We start from the raw sequence: 18,383 nt of genomic DNA on the forward strand, positions 1-18,383 counted from the left end.
GAATGTCATCATGCTAGCTGAAAAGTACTGTACAGAACAAGCCATTCTGCTGGTGCAGCAAGACTCTTAGCTTAATCCATGCAAATATTCTCTTATTACCTTGCAAAAATGTCATGCATTCAAAAAAGTAATGAAAGTTTACCTGAATGATCCACTTTTGCTGAAGGAATGCTCTTAGGAGACATTATCTACACCATAAACATATGAATGTCTAGATCAATTCCAAGAAATAAACCAACCAGATATCCATGATGATATGCAGTGACTTTTTGCATACCCTGAGTGATTCCCCACATAAAAGCTGTCCCACTAAAAAACTGGTTAGGTAGTCAAAGGCTATTTGAAGTCAGTTTATTGGAAACCAGAATTTATTACACCACAGCAGCAATGTCATATAGGAAACTATGTCCTCAAGCTAATTTGCAAGAACCCATATCACCTCAAGAATGAATTTTTTGAAAAGCAAATTAAAAAAAAAAAACTATACAGAATTTTGAAATAGAAAACTGTCTTTAGTTCCTCTATTTCTGAATTTCTTCTTTTATGTCCTAGTCAGTTTTCCTCAGCATCCTACAGCTCTTTCTTTCCTTAACACATCCAGAATGTCTTGTGCTCCAAATTATCTACAATATTGCTCCTCTCCCCTTCTTTTCTCCAGGCTAGCAAATCTCACCTGTGTTAAAAGCAAAATGATTCAATTGATCTAATTCCTAATCATTCATAACTTATTGACAATGAATTATTTGAATTTTAGAAGATATACAAAGTTAGCATCTACATTTAGTTAAACAAAGTGAAAAAAATCATTCATTATAAGCAAAAGAAAGGCAACCAGACAGAATAATCTATCTCTAAACATAAACCTGTTATCAGTTTCCTTATAAAAATATCCTCAAGCAGATGTGAATAGATCTCTTAAATTTAGGCAAAGGTACATACATATATTGCATATATACATGATTTATATGATACAATATATATATATATATATATGATGCAAAATATGCACCTTATTCTGGAAGACAATCCACACCTGACATTCCATTCCCCAAGAAAATCCTTGATTCCATGAAATTTTTAAGAACTGCTGTACTAAGCTGCTCTGAGTTCTTACTTCAATCATAAAGTAATTTTGGAATTAACAAACTCTCTAACACAAAATTTTTTCCCACAATACCACCACAAATCCCAGGCAGTGACCACACCAGTGGCAAGGTGTAGAAGGTGATGAAAAGAGAGACATACGTGCTTGTAAATGTACATAAGGGCTGTTTGTAATTCAAATGATTGCAACATCAATAATTATAGACACATCATATACCTGACACTCTTATTTGCAAAAAGCCATTCTTTTACTCATGTTTAAAGGCTAAACAAATTAAACAGTAAAAAGTTACTTTTGTTATCCTTTTAGAAGCAATTTTAATTAGGAACGTACTATGTGCTGAGTGTCAAGAGTTGATTGCCAGGGGTTTAGTTAGTGTTGAAAAGTAATCATTTTATTTCCCTTTACAACTATTAAACTATTACACCTTTTCACACCACTCACAGACGATCAAGTACTGCAAAATATTCTTTATTTTCTATGTTGTCAGAATTGCTCATATACCCATAATGCTCAGTGTCAGAACAAGTGGATCATTGTGAATATCATGAATAGACAAGGTTTAAAGGGTACAGCTTTATATCACTTTCTACACTTTCCACTATTTCATACTTAATCAGTAATTTAAACAGCATCATCAGTGACACTTCCATTAAGGAATTAAGTCTTAACACTTCCAGTGGTTAAGGAATTAAATACTAGACAGTGCTGCTTCCATCTTTATCACAGCCACAATGACTCACCGGAGTGGCTATTCCTTTTGAAATAGGTGGTAGAGCTGGATTTAGATTTGGATGTAAGATACGTTGAGTTGGAACCAATGGAGCTTGAAGATAAAGATTTTCCTAGATTATCAGAACTTTTCTTGATGATATTGGTAGCTGTTTTACTCCAATCTGAAAGAAATAACATCACTCTATCAATTTTCTTTATGAGACACATGCTCTGCCCTGAAAAATCATCAGAATTTATCTGGAGCATCCCATTTTCTGATATGCTGGCAGTAGCTTAGAGATTGGCCCTAATCAATAATAAACTGAAGAAACAGATAGGTTTCTTACATCAATCCTGTGCATGTAATATTTAAAATCCCACTTCAATATCCTAAGGGTAAGAAGTAATCACTGATGATAAAAAATTAATTATGGCAGCTCAATTCACAATAGCTAAGATATGGAATCAACCCAGATGACCACCACATGATGACTGGATAAAGAAAATGTCACACATACACACACACACACAATGGAATACTACTCAACCATATAAAAGAAAGAAATCCTGTTTTTACAGCACAGTTGAAATAGGTGGAGACTGTTTACTGAAATAAGCCAGTCTCAAAAGACAAATATCATGTTTTCTCTGATTTATGGTAACTAATAAATAGAATAAAAATATAATGTGTCTAAGTGAAACCATCATCTGGGATTTGATTAGTACTTATAGCCCTTGTCCATACTCCTGAGAAGCAGTGATCTTTCTACTTAATACTTGTTGAATCCTTTATTCTTTATATGAGGATTAAGCTTGTTATTATAAAGTATGATATCACAAAAATTAAAAGAAAAGAAAGGAAGGAGGAGGGATAGAGGGTGAGAAGTATCATATTCTTAAAACTGTATATATGAAATACATGAAGTCTGTTCCTTTAAATACAAAGTAATTAAGTAAGTAAAACTTTTCTTTGGTTATTTTTATATTGAGAAATATCTCTTTGCCTAATAAAGCAACTCCAGATTTTAAATAATATGTAAGGGTGGATATTGCTATTTGAATTGCTGAATTTGACATGAAGTCTTGAGCAAATAATTGAACCTGTTTGGAATTCACACCTCTCTTCTGAAGAATAGGTGGTTTGGGTCCAAAGTCCACATCTCTTAAACTCTGGTTTCTTTTCAGATCCTATAAATCTTTCGCCTTTTACCAAAGTCCACATCTCTTCCAGCTCTATTATTTTAAGATTCCAAGTAAGCATTTTCACATGTACAACTTTTATCCCTTGCTACCACTGGGACAGGGGTTTCTGACAATGGAAGTGTGAAGGACAGCTACTTCAAATGTAAAATCTAATTAACAACATGCCCCTTTACCTGAGTTGTCTGCCAACCGAAATCTGCCACAGCAGAGATGTCGTCTCCACTGTTTCTGAACATTCTCCTTCATTGCACAGTGGAAGATAAATATAAATAAGCCTGTCACAAAAATACAAATATTTTACCTAACACACATATTTTAAAGACAAATCTTATAAAATACATTGTTCTTTTTAATTTTAAATCTTTTACATGTATGTCATTAAGAAACAAGGATCTTAAGGAATCTTGTAGTATGCAGCTCTCATTTATATCCAGTAGAACACAAAGACTCAGATAGAACTAGAATAATACATGAATCTGATTTTCTTTGCCTGTTCTAACAATTAGTAAAACTTAACCTAAAAATCAAACGGAAAGAAGCAATATTCAATATAAGAAGCATTTAATAATATTTTCCTTACACTTGTATTTGACATAAAATCATGAAAAAAAATTCCATAAAATTTAGGAACAAAGAGAAGACTGAAAACACTCATAAGCTGTCTGTTTCAATTTGTATATTCTGAGGTATTTTATATTTATGTATTACTACAGATACAATTATAGTAAAATAGGTTGGGCCATAAAAAAAGAGGTATTTTAGCAGGCCAAATATGGTCCAAAGCAGCAGAGTCATGTGGCTCCAATTGTCCTACTTTAGTTTCTCAACATTTGAACAAAAGTATTTCTGAATAGCGAAACAGTCTTTGTATTTGCAGTCATTCCTGTGCTTACCAATAACTGTGTTACTTGTTTGAAAGCCACCCCTTCTGGGAGTTTATTGTACATTCTAACCCTCTTGAGGAAGCCTCTTCAATTTCTCTCCCTACTCTTCCGTACTTGGTTATTCCCATTATCTAACAAACATATTTTAGAAACTCTTTTTTTTAAAGCCTATAATTTTAACTTCTAACATTTTAATTTCTAATTGTCTTCCAGCTTCAATTTCTGCATTTCCTCTCCTCAAACTCCTTGATGTGGCTGTCTCCACTTTTTCTTGTATCTTTTCAACCCACACCAAATACACTACTATCCACATGCATGATGACATCACGACTGCTCTTGGGTGGGTCACGGTGACTACCATACTGCAAACTCAGTTTCCCACTGTCATTTATACTATACTTCAGAGAAGCATTAACTCAGTGGAACATTCCTTCATTCTTGACATCCTGTTGTCCACTGTCCCCCTATTTTGCTACGGATTCCTTCTTTGTCTCATTCATAGTATAAAGAGTGACATGAATGACTCAGTCGTTGATTTCCAACTTTTCTAGGGCTACATTGTCCCCCTGGGAACCAACATTTCCAAAATACAAGTACCATACACTGATTCTTGTATTTGGTCCCATTTCTTTCTATTGCCAACAAAACAAGGATCCTGTCCCATACTTTTAGTTATATACATGAGAGGCAGAGTTATAGACAGAAAGAGGGAAAGACAGAGAGAAAGGTCTTCCAGCTACTGGTTCATTCCCCAAATGGCAAATGCTTGGGTGCCTGCACCCACATGGGAGACCTGGAGGATGCTCCCAGCTCCTGGCTTCAGTTCAGTCCAGCTCTGGCTCTTGTAGCCATTGGGAGAGTGAACCAGTAGATGGAACATCTTTCTGTCTCTCCCTCTCTCTCTCTCTCTAATTCTGCCTCTCAAATAAATAAATCTTAAAAAAAAATGATATTTCACTTTGTGTTTCTATGGGGGTGCAAACTGTTGAAATCTTTACTTAATGCATACTAAACTGATCCTCTGTAAAAAAAAAAAAAAAAAAAAAAGAAATTATCAATTCCCAACTTGACCCTCACTGGGATTAAACATGACAATAGGTCTGCACTGATTTCATCATCATTTAAAAAAAATCATCTATTATTTTTCACTTTATGTTTCTGTGTGGGAGCAAACTGTTGAAATCCTTACTTAATGTATACTAAGCTGATCTTCTGTATATTAAGATAATTGAAAATGAATCTTGATGTGAATGGAAGGGGAGAGGGAGTGGGAAAGGGGAGGGTTGTGGGTGGGAGGGACGGTATGGGGGGGAAGCCATTGTAATCCATAAGTCGTACTTTGGAAATTTATATTCATTAAATAAAAGTTAAAAAAAAAAGAAAAAAAAATGATGGTGATCCATATACAGATACCAGCCAGACACATTGCTGTGTGTGACTCCACATGTTGGGAATTCCTTATTGTCACCGCATCAGGATCCACGATCAGAGTGAGGACTGTGCAGATCATTTGTGTGGTTCATAAGTTGGTACAGATGAGTTTTGCACTCAGAGGGGGCTAAAACTCAGTCATTGATCAACTTGGAGAAGAGGAGGTGAGGGTGTGATCACACCAATAGAGGTGACTATTCCTTCCCATCTGTTAAAAAGAGATTTACTGGCTGGCGCTGTGGATCACTTGGCTAATCCCCTGCCTGTGGCGCCGGCACCCTGGGTTCTAGTCCCGGTTGCTCCTCTTCCAGTCCAGCTCTCTGCTGTGGCCTGGGAAGGCAGTGGAGGATGGCCCAAGTGCTTGGGCCCTGCACCTGCATGGGAGACCAGGAGGAAGCACCTGGCTCCTGGCTTCAGATCGGCGCAGTGCACCAGTTGTAGCAGACATTTGGAGGGGTGAACCAAAGGGAAAGGAAGACCTTTCTGTCTCTCTCTCTGTCTAAATCTGCCTGTCAAAAAAAACAAAAAAAAAGAGATTTGCCATGCCCAACTTGGGGGTTACCCTGGATACGTGCTCCACCCTGGACCACTGACCAGAACTCCCTGGTCACATGCAGCACACACCTCTTGGTAATCACTGAAAGTACAGACATTACACTGAGCCATGGAGGCACAGTTCAAAAATAAAAGCAATCAGAGGAAAAAAACCAAGAAGTATCTCCACAAATGCCTAAAAATAAACAGAGAAATTCAAGAAACAAGAAAAAGGAAGACAACATGATCCCCGCAAAGGAACAAAAAAACTTCAATAGTAGAATGCACAGATGTAGAGATTGATGAAACCCTGAAATGGAATTCAAAAGATTAATTACAGGATTGCTCAAAAGCAATCAGAAGCAAATCCACAAAATAAAGAAATCCATATGTTATATGAATGAAAATTTTTCCTGTGAAATTGAGATTTTAAAGAGAAATCAAAATGAAATATTAGAAATGAAGTCTTCAATAGACAAATAAAAACTGTGGTGGGAAGCCTTAACAACAGAGTTGGTGAGACAGAAAAAATAATACCTGAGCCAGAAGACAAGTCTTCAGAAATTTTTCAGTCAGAACAAAAAAAAAAAAAAAAAAAAAAAAAAGAAGAAGAAGAAGAAATTAGAAAAATTTAAAATAATGTTGGAGATTTATGGTATACTTTCAAATGACTCAACATAGGGGGTCTTAGGAGTTTCTGAAAGTATGGAGAGAATGAACTAGAAGACCTATTTAGTGAAATAATTCCAGAAAACTTCCCCAATGTGGAGAAAGAAAGGGATGTCCAAGTACAGGAAGCTCATAGAACTCCTAATAGACTTGACCAGAAAAGATCTTCAACACAACAAATTGTAATCAAACTTTCAGCAGTATAACATTAAGAAAAGATTTTAAAATGTGCATGAGAAAAATGACAGGTTATTTTCAGAGGATCTCCAATTAGACTCACAGCTGACTTCTCATCAGAAACTCTATAGGCTAGGAGAGAATGCAGACATACCGAGTCTTCAGAGAAAAAAAAAAAATGTCAACTCAGATTACTGTATCCTGTAAAGCTCACATTTATGAATGAAGGTGAAATAAAGGCCTTCCATAACAAACAGAAATTGAAAGAATCTGTCACCACTCATCCAGCCTTACAAAAGATGCTTAAGGGGGCCGGTGCTGTGGTGTAGCAGGTAAAGCTGCTGCCTGCAGTACCAGCATCTCGTATGGGCACCGATTCGGGTTCCAGCTGCTCCACTTCCAATCCAGCTCTCTGCTGTGGCCTGGAAAAGCAGTGGAAAATGGCCTAAGTGCTTGGGCCCCTGCACCCATGTAGGAGACCCAGAGGAAACTCCTAGCTCTTGGCTTCGGGTCAGCACAGCTCCAACCATTGCAGCCAGTTGGGGAGTGAACTAGTGAATGGAAGGCTTCTCTCTCTCTCTCTCTCTCTGCCTTTCCCTCTCTGTATAACTCTGACTTTCAAATAAATAAATCTTAAAGAAAAAAAAAGATGCTTAAGGATGTGCTACAAACAGAAACACAGAAAGATTGTCATTATGAAAGAATGTGAAGGCAGAAAATCTCCAAGAAAAAGTACAGAGGAAATCCAAAGTAAGCAATAGGAATATGTATGGAAAAAATTGCATGGCCAAGTCATTACTTATCAATAGTCACCTTGAAAATAAATGGTCTAAACTCTTTCATTAAAAGACACAGGCTGGCTGAATGGATTAAAAAGCAAGAGCCACTATTTGCCACCTAAAAGAAACACATCTCACCAACAAAGATACATGCAGACTGAAAGTGAAAGGATGGAAAAAATATTCCATGTTAATGGAGAGCATAAAAGGACAGGTATGGGCATCCTAGTATCAGAAAAAATAGGCTTTAACACAAAAATAGTTAAAAGAGATAAATGTGGGCCAGTACTGTGGCCTACTGGGTAAAACCACCTCCTGCAGTGCACCATATAGGTGCTGGCTGGAGTCCAGGCTGCTCCACTTTTGATCCAACTCTCTGCTATGGCCTGCGAAAGCAGTAGAAGATGGCCCAAGTACTTGGGCCCCTACACCCATGTGGGAGACTCAGAAGAAGCTCCTGGCTCCTGGCTTTGAATTGGCGCAGCTCTGGCCATTGCAACCATCTGGGAAGTGAATCAGTGGATGGAAGACCTCTCTTTCTCTCTCTCTGCCTCTGCCTCTCTGTAACTCTCGCCTTCAAATAAATAAATAAATCTTTTTAAAAAAATATATGAAAATATATAATTGCAAATATTCAAAGAAAATTAAGAAAGGAAAGAGGAGGTAGGGTAAGAGTGAGGAAGAGAGGGAAGAAGACTAGGATGGGAAGTAATCAATATGTTCTTAAAACTGTATATGTTAAATACATGAAATCTGTTCCCTTTATATAAATAAATAAATTTTTAAAAAACTTATATGTTCCTTTTGAATGTGAAGTATTCATCAAGACAATTCTCAACTACATTGTAGCTTGCCCAATTGAAAATGTGAGGAAAAACATTGATAGTACTGTCTGTTAAGAAAATAGTTAAGTGTATAAGATATGCCTAAGGTAATGCTCACATGTTTTATTCTTTCAATACCTTAACTCAAAATGACCCATACTCTTATTTCAAAAATATTAGAAAAGAAGCTTGGTGGATTTCTATAGGATGGGCCATGACCACAGTGAAATGACTATAGGCTAATTCTCATCTTGGGTTTATTGTCTTGTTTGGCCACTGGTAAGTTCTTAGCATAAATTTCTGTTGAAATCAGTGAAGATGATTACATATTTTTACTTGAAGATAAATGGCAGTATGAAAATACTGACTATATTTTGGTTACTGGTTTCAAATGTAGGATCATCCTATTTAAAAATTCCTGGAAAATTCAAATATTTTTATCACAATGAACTCAGTATAGGTATACTATCATTGTATTAGTATTACTATTATACCATTTAAAATACAGGTACATAAATATGTGTTTATATGAATAAAATGACATTATTATGTATAACATATTACAAATAATTAATTAGTAATAAATAGTGAGATCTCAATATTGAATTCAGAGTTAAAAGTTTTACAGCATCTTGACAAACTCACACTGATGTCATGAAACCTTCATATCCTACAAAAGAGAACTGAACTCATGGTGCATTTTAGCCTGTAGAACTACCATTCTGATGAATCCAGGCCATTAGCAATACTTCCTTCTGCTTGATAATTGCCTGGATTTTTATTTTATTCATGCAAATCCATTTAATCAACTTCGAGTGAACAGATGTCTTTAAATGGTTATTTATTTTCATATACTTGAAAGAGTATCAGAGACGAAGAGTGAGAGGGAGAGAGACCTTTCATCTGCTACTTCACTCCTAAATGGTTTACTCTCGAAATGCCCCCAAATAGCCAGGTCTGAGCCAGGCTGAAGCCAGGAGCTCAGAACTTCAACTGGGTTTCTCCCATGTGAGTGGCAGAGGCACAAGCACTTGAGCCATTATCTGCTGCCACCCAGGATGCATTAGCAGGAAGCTTCATTGGATATCGGGTATCTGGGACATGCAACAGTGCTCCAATATGGGATGCAGGCTTCCGAAGTGGCAGCTTAACCTGCTATATGCCATAATGCCCACCCCTAAATGAACAGGTTTCTAACCAGTCCCTTGTCTTCAACCACATTCACCCATCTTCCTTTCACCAACAAAGATATATAACCTCTAAATGTGATGTCTTAATTCTCAGTAAAATCTGCAATTTACTCATATAAAATAAATAACATTTTCAGTTCTGTTAGGAAGACGAGGGTTGCAAATACAAAGGAACTCAAGATGTTTGTAGAGAAATTGGATTAAAAGCTGTTTAATTTTCATGCAAAAACATTTTGAACTCCATGTATAGTTTTTCCATCATATGCATTTTTCATGTACTCTGAATATTCCCTCAAATGCATCAATTTAAAATTGTTTTGCACCATTTAGGTCCTCCTTTTTTTTTCCCAGAGTGTCTTGGCTTTCCATGCCTATAATACTCTCATGGGCTCTTCAGCCAGATCTGAATGCCTTAAGGGCTGATTCTGAGGCCAGAGTGCTGTTTAGGACATCTGCCATTCTATGAGTCTGCTGTGTATCCCACTTCCAATGTTGGATCGTTCTTTCCCTTTTTGATTCTATCAGTTAGTATTACCAGACACTAGTCTTGTTTGTGTGATCCCTTCGACTCTTAGACCTATCAGTGTGATCAATTGTGAATGAAATTAATCACTTGGACTAGTGAGATGGCATTGCTACATGCAACCTTGATGGGATTGTATTGGAATCCCCTGGATGTTTCTAACTCCACCATTTGGGGCAAGAGGACCTAAATGAAAGATCTCTGTGAGATTCCAGTAGAAAGAGCGAGCCATCAAAGAAGGAGATACCTTTCCCTGAAGGGAGGAGAGAACTTCCACTTTGACTATGACCTTATCTAAATAAGATCGAAGTTGGGGAACTCAAAAGGCTTCTATAGCTTTGGCAACTCATGACTAGAGCCTAGGGAGATTACTGACACCATAAACAAGAGTGTCAAATTGTTAAGTCAACAACAGGAGTCACTGTGTACTTACTGCTCATGTAGGATCTCTGTCCTTAATGTGTTGTTCACTGTGAATTAATGCTCTAACTAGTACTGAAACAGTATTTTACACTTTGTGTTTCTGTGTGGGTGCAAACTGATGAAATCTTTACTTAATATATACTAAATTGATCTTCTGTATAAAAAGATAATTGAAAATGAATCTTGATGTGAATGGAATGGGAGAGGGAGTGGGAGATGGGAGGGTTCCGGGTGAGAGGGAAGTTATGGGAGGAAAAAGCCATTATAATCCATAAACTGTACTTTGGAAATTTATATTTAGTAAATAAAATTTTAAAAAATAAAATTGTTTTGCACCAAAATAAACTTTTTAAAGTCTCCTCATGTGTGGCAAAGTGAATCTGCTACTGATATTTCTAGGGTGGAAAATGAAAGGAAGTTCACTGTGCAAAATTCTCCTAGAGGACACACGGGCCAGGGCTGATTCAGCAAATATGGTGAAGAAGATGGTGAAGGGACAGGAGTATGCTGTAAATTGGAATGGAAAGCATTCTAAAACATCTCATCAAGTACTGGATTTTATTTTTGATATCTGCCTGAGAACATGTTCAGATAGCACATTTGAGAAAAAAAAAATCCTACTTCTAAGTATTGGCATTATATTCAGTGTAGATTGCATGAGCCTGTATTTGATCTTGGATCTTACAAGAGTTATTTAATTATTTAGGGGAAAAAAAGACACACTTAAGATATCTGGGGTAAAAATTTGACTCCTACGTGGAACTCATTCCCTTTGCCTGATTCAGGCAACAGTATGTGACTTCTGATGCAAATGTGAAAGATGTCATCAAATGGGTATTCTCAGAAATTCACCCTGATTATCAAAAGCTTAAATTACTGCCAGAAACAGCTCCTTAAGAAATTTATTACTATATGGCCAGCGCCGCGGCTCAATAGGCTAATCCTCCACCTTGTGGCGCCAGCACACCAGGTTCTAGTCCCGGTCGGGGCACCGGATTCTGTCCCGGTTGCCCCTCTTCCAGGCCAGCTCTCTGCTGCGGCCAGGGAGTGCAGTGGAGGATGGCCCAAGTGCTTGGGCCCTGCACCTGCATGGGAGACCAGAAGTACCTGGCTCCTGCCATCGGATCAGCGCTGTGCGCCGGCCGCGGCGGCCATTGGAGGGTGAACCAACGGCAAAGGAAGACCTTTCTCTCTGTCTCTCTCACTGTCCACTCTGCCTGTCAAAAAACTTACTTAAAAAAAAATTTATTACTATGAGTAGAACGTAAAGGAGCTCATATAGACATCCTTTTGCTGTTCTAAAAAAGTTCACTTCCTTTTTTAAAATTTATTTTTTGTTTTTTAAAGCAATTTATTTAGAAGGCAGAGATGGACTTTCCATGCCCTGATTCACTCCCCAAATACCTACAACAGCCAATGTTGGGCCAGACTGAAGCCAGGAGCCAGGAGCCAGGAGCTTCATCCATTTCTCACATGGGTACAGGGACCCAAGCACTTGGGTCATCCTCCACTGCTTTCTCACACACATTAGTAGGGAGCTGGATTGGAAATGGAGTGGCCAGGATTGGATCTGGCACCCAAATGAGATGCTGGTGCTGCAGGTGGTGGCTTAACTTACTGAGGCACAGCATTGACCCCAAAAAATCCACTTTCAATAGGTGAAAACAGTAACTTTGGTTCCTCATTTTCTTAAGTTTTTTAATAACTAAAGGCCACTGACAGTTTCTGCATAATCCTCACCACTATCTCACACAGGTAACCTGAGTTGACTTTTTCTTAACCTGGATACTAAAGATTTAGAAACTCAATTAAAGGTATGACTGAGAACATGGGTAAGTAACCAGAGGCTTGTGTCTTGATAAGGCCATGAGCATAAAGCAGTTCTGGAAATTTTTGATGGGAAAGTTGGTCAGGAATTTATCAAGTATTTGGGTAGAAGAGGCCATCAACTCTAGGTAATTGTTTTTTGACAAACACGAACTAGAATATCTCTGAACTCCCTAGCAAGCCTGCAATTGAAGCTTTAAACAGCTCCTATGTTCTGCTGTTACCAGAAATAGCCAGCTGGCTGTTATTAGGCTGGGGCTCTTTAATGACTTATGGTTCTCCTTGGAAACTTCTTAAATCTTCCTTTCATACACCTAAGGTGACTTTAGAGAATTATTTCTCAATGGCACAGACTGCCCCACCAAAAGATGAGTAATTTATTTCCTTGTGGTGTGTAATGTCTCAGCCAACATGACATCACTTCATATGTTAGGAGTTGAAAGGTGGTTCACCTCTTTACCTTGGCACCAGGTCAGTGTGTGTATTGTATGTGTGATTATGTAACAACTGAGCTTTCATGAGGTTTCTAACCAAACTGACAGTGGCAAGGGAGACTTGCTGGCATTTAGTATAGTGTACCTGATAATTTGACTTGATCTCCTTTTTAAAAAATAAATTTTATTTATGATCAAGAGAGAGGAAGTGCTTTCTTACTCTCTCCAAACAGCCCTGATAGCTGGAGCTGATCCAATTTGAGGCTGGCAGCCAGGAACTCAATCTAGGTCTCCACATAAGTGACAGTATCCCAGTGATTGAGTGATCACTGCTGCCTTCCCAGGGTCCACATCAGCAGGAAGCTAGAATCAGGCAAGAGCTAGCCCAGGCACTTTGACGTGCACATGGGCTTCCTAATCAGTGTCAACCAGCAGGCCAAACACCCACCCCGACTTTAACTTCTTAGTTTACCAACACACATGACAATAATATAGCATTTCCCTAAAGGATTTTTTCTGAATAAGGCTAAGAGATTATTTATATCATTTATTCATTAAATGCATATTTACTAATTTTTAATAAAAATAGATAGTCACTTCTTTGAGAGTTTGAAGTAAGAAACTGAAGGTCCAGTTATTTGTTTTAGTTTTCTCTTTACACTTTGTGTCCTACTAATACACAATATATGCTATATTGTAAATAATACATTTTTAGATGACAGTTGACTTTGAGAAAGCCATTATTTTTTCTGTGCTTCAGTTTCTTTATCAATCAAATGGAGAAAATACCTCTTTCTTAGTATGTACTTTGCAGACTTTTTGCAAGAATGAAAGTAAAATCACAAATGTTATGTGAAACTCCTCTATATGATAGTGTACCATACAAATGAATTTATTCCTGTGGCTCTGGGTTATTTTAAGATTATCAAAGTAATTAATGAATGCAAACATTATCCCTTAGTAGAATGATAATATCCTTCTGTGTTCTCCACACCAGCATCTATCTGAACTATGTGTGACATCTTACTATATTGTCATGCATCTGTACATTAGATAGGCTGACTATGCCTAAACTATTAATCATTATTATTTTCAATTCCTGGAAAAGGAAAATTAAAATGCAATCTCTTGGTAGGAAGCTAACCTGATATCCTGAAGAACTTGACAGGAGAGTTAGTCTCTCTATATTGGAGATACAAATGTAATTAACAGTGTCAAATACTTTTCTTCCATTAGTGAACAAAATCAGCAATCTGAGACACTGTTTGTCACTTGAATAACAAGCAGCTGTGTGTACATGCTACATCTTAGGACAATACTTTAAACCTACACCTCTACTGAAAGTGTCTTCAAGGGAGAGAGGGCCAAGAATCAGTAACCAACTAATTGCCTTTTATTTCTCTAGGATGAATTCTATCACATTTACTGAAGTATAGTCTAATGTTTTTAGGCATTGGTTCCCTTTCACAAAGCAATTTTTTTTAATTTTAAAAGATTGCGTGTGATAGAAATTTTTAGACTTTACAATTTTTTCAAATTGTATTTTTTAGAAAAATTGAAAAAAAATAATATAATGATTAGCTAGCTGCATCCTGGGAAGGCAGCACAAACAGCAAAAGCAGATGGATATATAAATCTACCATATTCTGAAGGTATATTTATCTTTTCATTTTTGAGGGGAAAAGTCGATGAAATGTTCACTATATTACATATCCAAGAAAAGTAGGCAAAATAAAAATACCAAAGCAATCTACTATGGAAAATTAGACAAACTAATAAAGAAAAACTTTGTTTCGACCTTGATTCAACTTGACTTCATTTGCTCATATAAGTAAAATTTTAGTCACAGCCACACAGATCATAATAATTTTCTAACATTCACTTAACATGATTTTGGCAATTAAATTATAGTTATAAATGTACATAAAATACATATAAAACTTTAAATATGTAGTAAAAATATTCAAATACAGAAAATATAAAAATAAAACACATAAAAATTACAGGATATATACATTTATTAGTATTCTAATGACATACATGTGCTTATACACATATACCTCTACATATTATTTCCAAGAATATTGAAGGATAAGACGAACTTTTTAAAAAACATGTTTGAACTGCTATTTTGAATAAATGAATGAATATGATAAGAAGCTTATCATAAGTTGTTCTTCTGATTTATGTTCCCTGGCATCTCCATAGAATCAACATGAATACTTGTTGCTTGCATGAGTCTCATCCCATAACACTACTGGTGACTTGCAGTATTCATAACCATTTCCTGCTGCACTTTAAATACCCAACCACAGGCTAAAATAGAAGCTAAAATTTGTGTAGTATCGCTATAGTTTCCAGAATATTGTGTTAAATTCTTAATCTTCACCTATAGCTAAGTCGTACAATGATAGGCATTTAATAACTGTAATAGCCCTTTAAGAAGACGACCAGGTGCCTTAATCATTGTAGAAACATAAAAGCTTATCACCCAAACCACTGAGGAGTGTTTTGTAAGCAGCATACTTTCTAAACTTCTTTTGACTCTATGTACTTCTTTTCAGCTCTTCCCTTTCCAACACAGTCTCAAGTACTGGACCATTTCAAATCAAATCACTGGGAAAGCCTCATATCTGCTCTCGCTATAGACACTACAGGGCTGTTCTCATCCATTTTCCACAACACATTCAGCTTAATCTTTATAGAATGTGCATCTGAGCATGCCATGACACAAGCCAAAACCCTTTCGAAGACTTTGCACCGCTCTTATGAAAGCCCGTTTACCTGAAATATTCTTTTCCCCATAACTGTTTCTACTTTCCCCTAGTTTAGACCTATGGATCCTTCAGACTTCAGCTTAGATACCACATATTCGTTAGTATGTTCTCAACACTATGGGGTCCTTTTTAATATCACTCTCCTTTAGAATAAAAGCTCCATGAAGAAATGGTACCAAGTCAAGCTATTTTGCTGAAATAAAGAGTGTCATAAAGGAAAAAAAAAATACACATAATGTCATTTGCCTAAGTACTACCTATGTTAATCTTGCATTCATTGAATTGTTTCTTTAAACTGTCTAAATTCTACATGTTTGCTTTAATAAAGTATATCTTTCTAACAATCAAGCCTCTCTTGGAATGTTCAGAAAACAACTTAGCAATAAAAACCATTGTTTGCCTTTCCAAGTGTCCTGAGAACTCTTTACATAAGCCCAGCCAGTAAGCAACTGCTCTTAGACTCGTGTACTTTGTATCAATGCCTTTTAATTTAAAATTTCTTTTTAGGAGGTGTTTTTAATATCACTGGATGTGAAGAAATCTGTTCTGAATTTATATAATTTAAAATCAGTCCTAAAAGTCAGTGATTTATGAATAGCACTGACCTGATGATGGTTTACAACATTTTTCCCTCCTGACAGGAGACCCAAGCTGGGAGAAATAAAACATCCCAATTCTCATTAATGGAAACAGAGCTGAACAGACAACTGTAGCTGCTGAAGGCTACTGACGCTGCCAGGAAATTCTAAAAGCAAAACCAAGGCTGGGCTGGCAGATCAATGTGCCTTTCATGTACAATCCTGAAATATAAAACCACGGAATTTCCAATGTTAACAGACACTTCTGTCAATATTGATTTAGGCACTTATTAGTTGTATATTATTGAAGAGATTAGAGAAATATTGACTTTACAAATCTAGATTCTGGTGAAGGTATATTCATATGCTAGGTAATCCACTTCCAACTTTGGGAGGTGGCAACTGAAGCTTATTATTCTGTTTACTAAAGATAACGAGCACGTGTATTTCCTCTGTTAGAGGAGACTGGCCCTGAATAAAATTTGCTAAGTTAATTAATACGTATTTACGTCAGAGGACTCTGAGATTGAATTAAGGCCATCCTCAAAGTCTCTGTGCTTCTTTATCTAACAATCCATTCATTTAACAATCACTGAGCACCTACTATGTGACAAACAACTTTGCAGTTCACAAGCTAGTGGAGGACCCAGAAGGATAAGCAGGACACACCTCACTCTCCAGCAGGTAAGTACAGGTTTTTCTTAGAGCACAGCTGTAGAGAGCACCCACCTAGAGAGAGAACCTGCTTCCTAGCCCAGCTCAGACTTGCTCAGCTTTAGTCAGCTCTTTCATCCCCACATACCTACAGTTGCAAGACCAACAGCTTCAGGTGAAGCCATTAGTCCTGCCCTGATAAAAACCCCCTTCCAAATTTTGTCATCCAGTTTCTTTTGGAGTGCTGACATCATGGTGTTTCTTCACATTAGAGAGCTTTAGCAACACAAGGAATATCCAGGACCTTAAAGATTGTCTTTAATTTTCAGAAAAAGTAATTTGCACCTACTTTAGCTTAAAAGTTGAATCTATTACAGAATATAGTAGATTGTGGATAGAATCAGTAGTATGACTGTAAGCTCCCTGAAGGAAACCTAGTATTTTTCTACAAAGTTGGCCAGTGGCAAGTGCTTGTTAAGTCGATCTAATTGCTGAATCTCAAGAAAAGATGAGTTTCCAACTAAAGTGTTTATATTTATTTAAAATCCAAGGAGACAGGGACCAAGGTGAATGGCTTCTATCCTGCATAGAATACAAACATTCTTCTCGCTATGAATGGCAAATCTACATGGGGAAGGGTTCTGTGAAGAATACAAACACTCAGTAATGCTGCAAAGAAGACTGAAGTGTATGCTTTTCAATTTCCCACTGAGCTCTCAGCTGAACCCTCTGCTCCATATTCATTTATACAAGAATATATGTCTATGTTCATAAAAGAATATTTATATAATCCTTGTGTGTGTGTGTGTGTAATATATACAACATCTAATATCTGCCTGGCTCTGCTCTAGGTGTTCGAGATACATCACAGGGGAATAAAACGGATGTAACTTACATTCTGCCTCATTTACCCAGTTGAGACCTGTTCAAAGAGTACTCATCCTGTGCCTGGAACTGTGCTAAGCATTCGCAGAAACTTAACATGGCATCCGTCCAAAAAGAAGCTGTCCACAATACGATAAAATTACACAGAGGAAAATGTTCCGCTGCTGTTTCTCTTACCTTGTAATGAATTGAAGATGGAGAAGAGGTACATGAAAGCAATATTTAAGGGTCCCCAGGCAAAGAAGGCAAAACCCCATGTCATGCCCAGCAGGAATGTCAGGCTAACCACACTGCGCAGGTTTCTTAAAACCTCTTCTCTCAGGGTCCGGCTGCTTCTCTTGCCATTCCTCCCGCAGATTTGCACCATTACCACAATGAACATGGCAACATTCAGTAAAAACATGACTCCAAAGTACCCAGTGCAGGTCACATAAAATATGACTGGATCTTGAATCCAACAGCTTAAAAAACAAGAAGAAATGAGAAAGATTTACTACTATGCCATACCCTGTTTACCTAGGATTTCCCTTGACTTAGGTTGTACTACTGCAGACTTCTCTCTCAAATGCCTTTAGAAAAGTCACTTCACTTCCCTGCCCCTCAGTTTCTTCATTAAACTTTTCATATGTGTCTGTTAATGGGTGATCACCATCTTTTTTTAAAAAAAATTATTTATTTATTTGAGAGGTAGAGTCACAGACAGAGGGAGAGACAGATAGAAAGATCTTCCATCTGCTGGTTTACTCCCCAAATGGCCACAATGGTTGAAGCT

General features: G+C 37.1%; 1 protein-coding gene across 6 annotated transcripts in view; it reads right to left on the reverse strand.

Moving 5' to 3' along the window:
- The window catches only part of ADGRG6 (adhesion G protein-coupled receptor G6), a 150,254-nt gene that overhangs the window by 5,079 nt on the left and 126,792 nt on the right, over nucleotides 1-18,383 (reverse strand). For 4 of the 6 annotated variants that reach the window (XM_089332592.1, XM_089332593.1, XM_089332590.1 and 1 more), the window contains 3 exons: nucleotides 17,789-18,072; nucleotides 3,196-3,297; nucleotides 1,849-2,001 (listed from right to left, as the gene is read on the reverse strand). In XM_089332592.1, the coding sequence (XP_089188718.1) occupies nucleotides 1,849-2,001; nucleotides 3,196-3,297; nucleotides 17,789-18,072 (539 nt within the window). Of the gene's footprint in view, nucleotides 1-142; nucleotides 189-1,848; nucleotides 2,002-3,195; nucleotides 3,298-17,788; nucleotides 18,073-18,383 lie in introns of all 6 variants that reach the window. The other 2 variants (XM_089332595.1, XM_089332594.1) reach the window with 1 other exon arrangement.

Source organism: Oryctolagus cuniculus, chromosome 5 (assembly GCF_051225735.1).
Source record: "Oryctolagus cuniculus isolate XC-2025 breed Fujian yellow rabbit chromosome 5, ASM5122573v1, whole genome shotgun sequence".
Lineage (NCBI taxonomy): Eukaryota > Metazoa > Chordata > Mammalia > Lagomorpha > Leporidae > Oryctolagus > Oryctolagus cuniculus.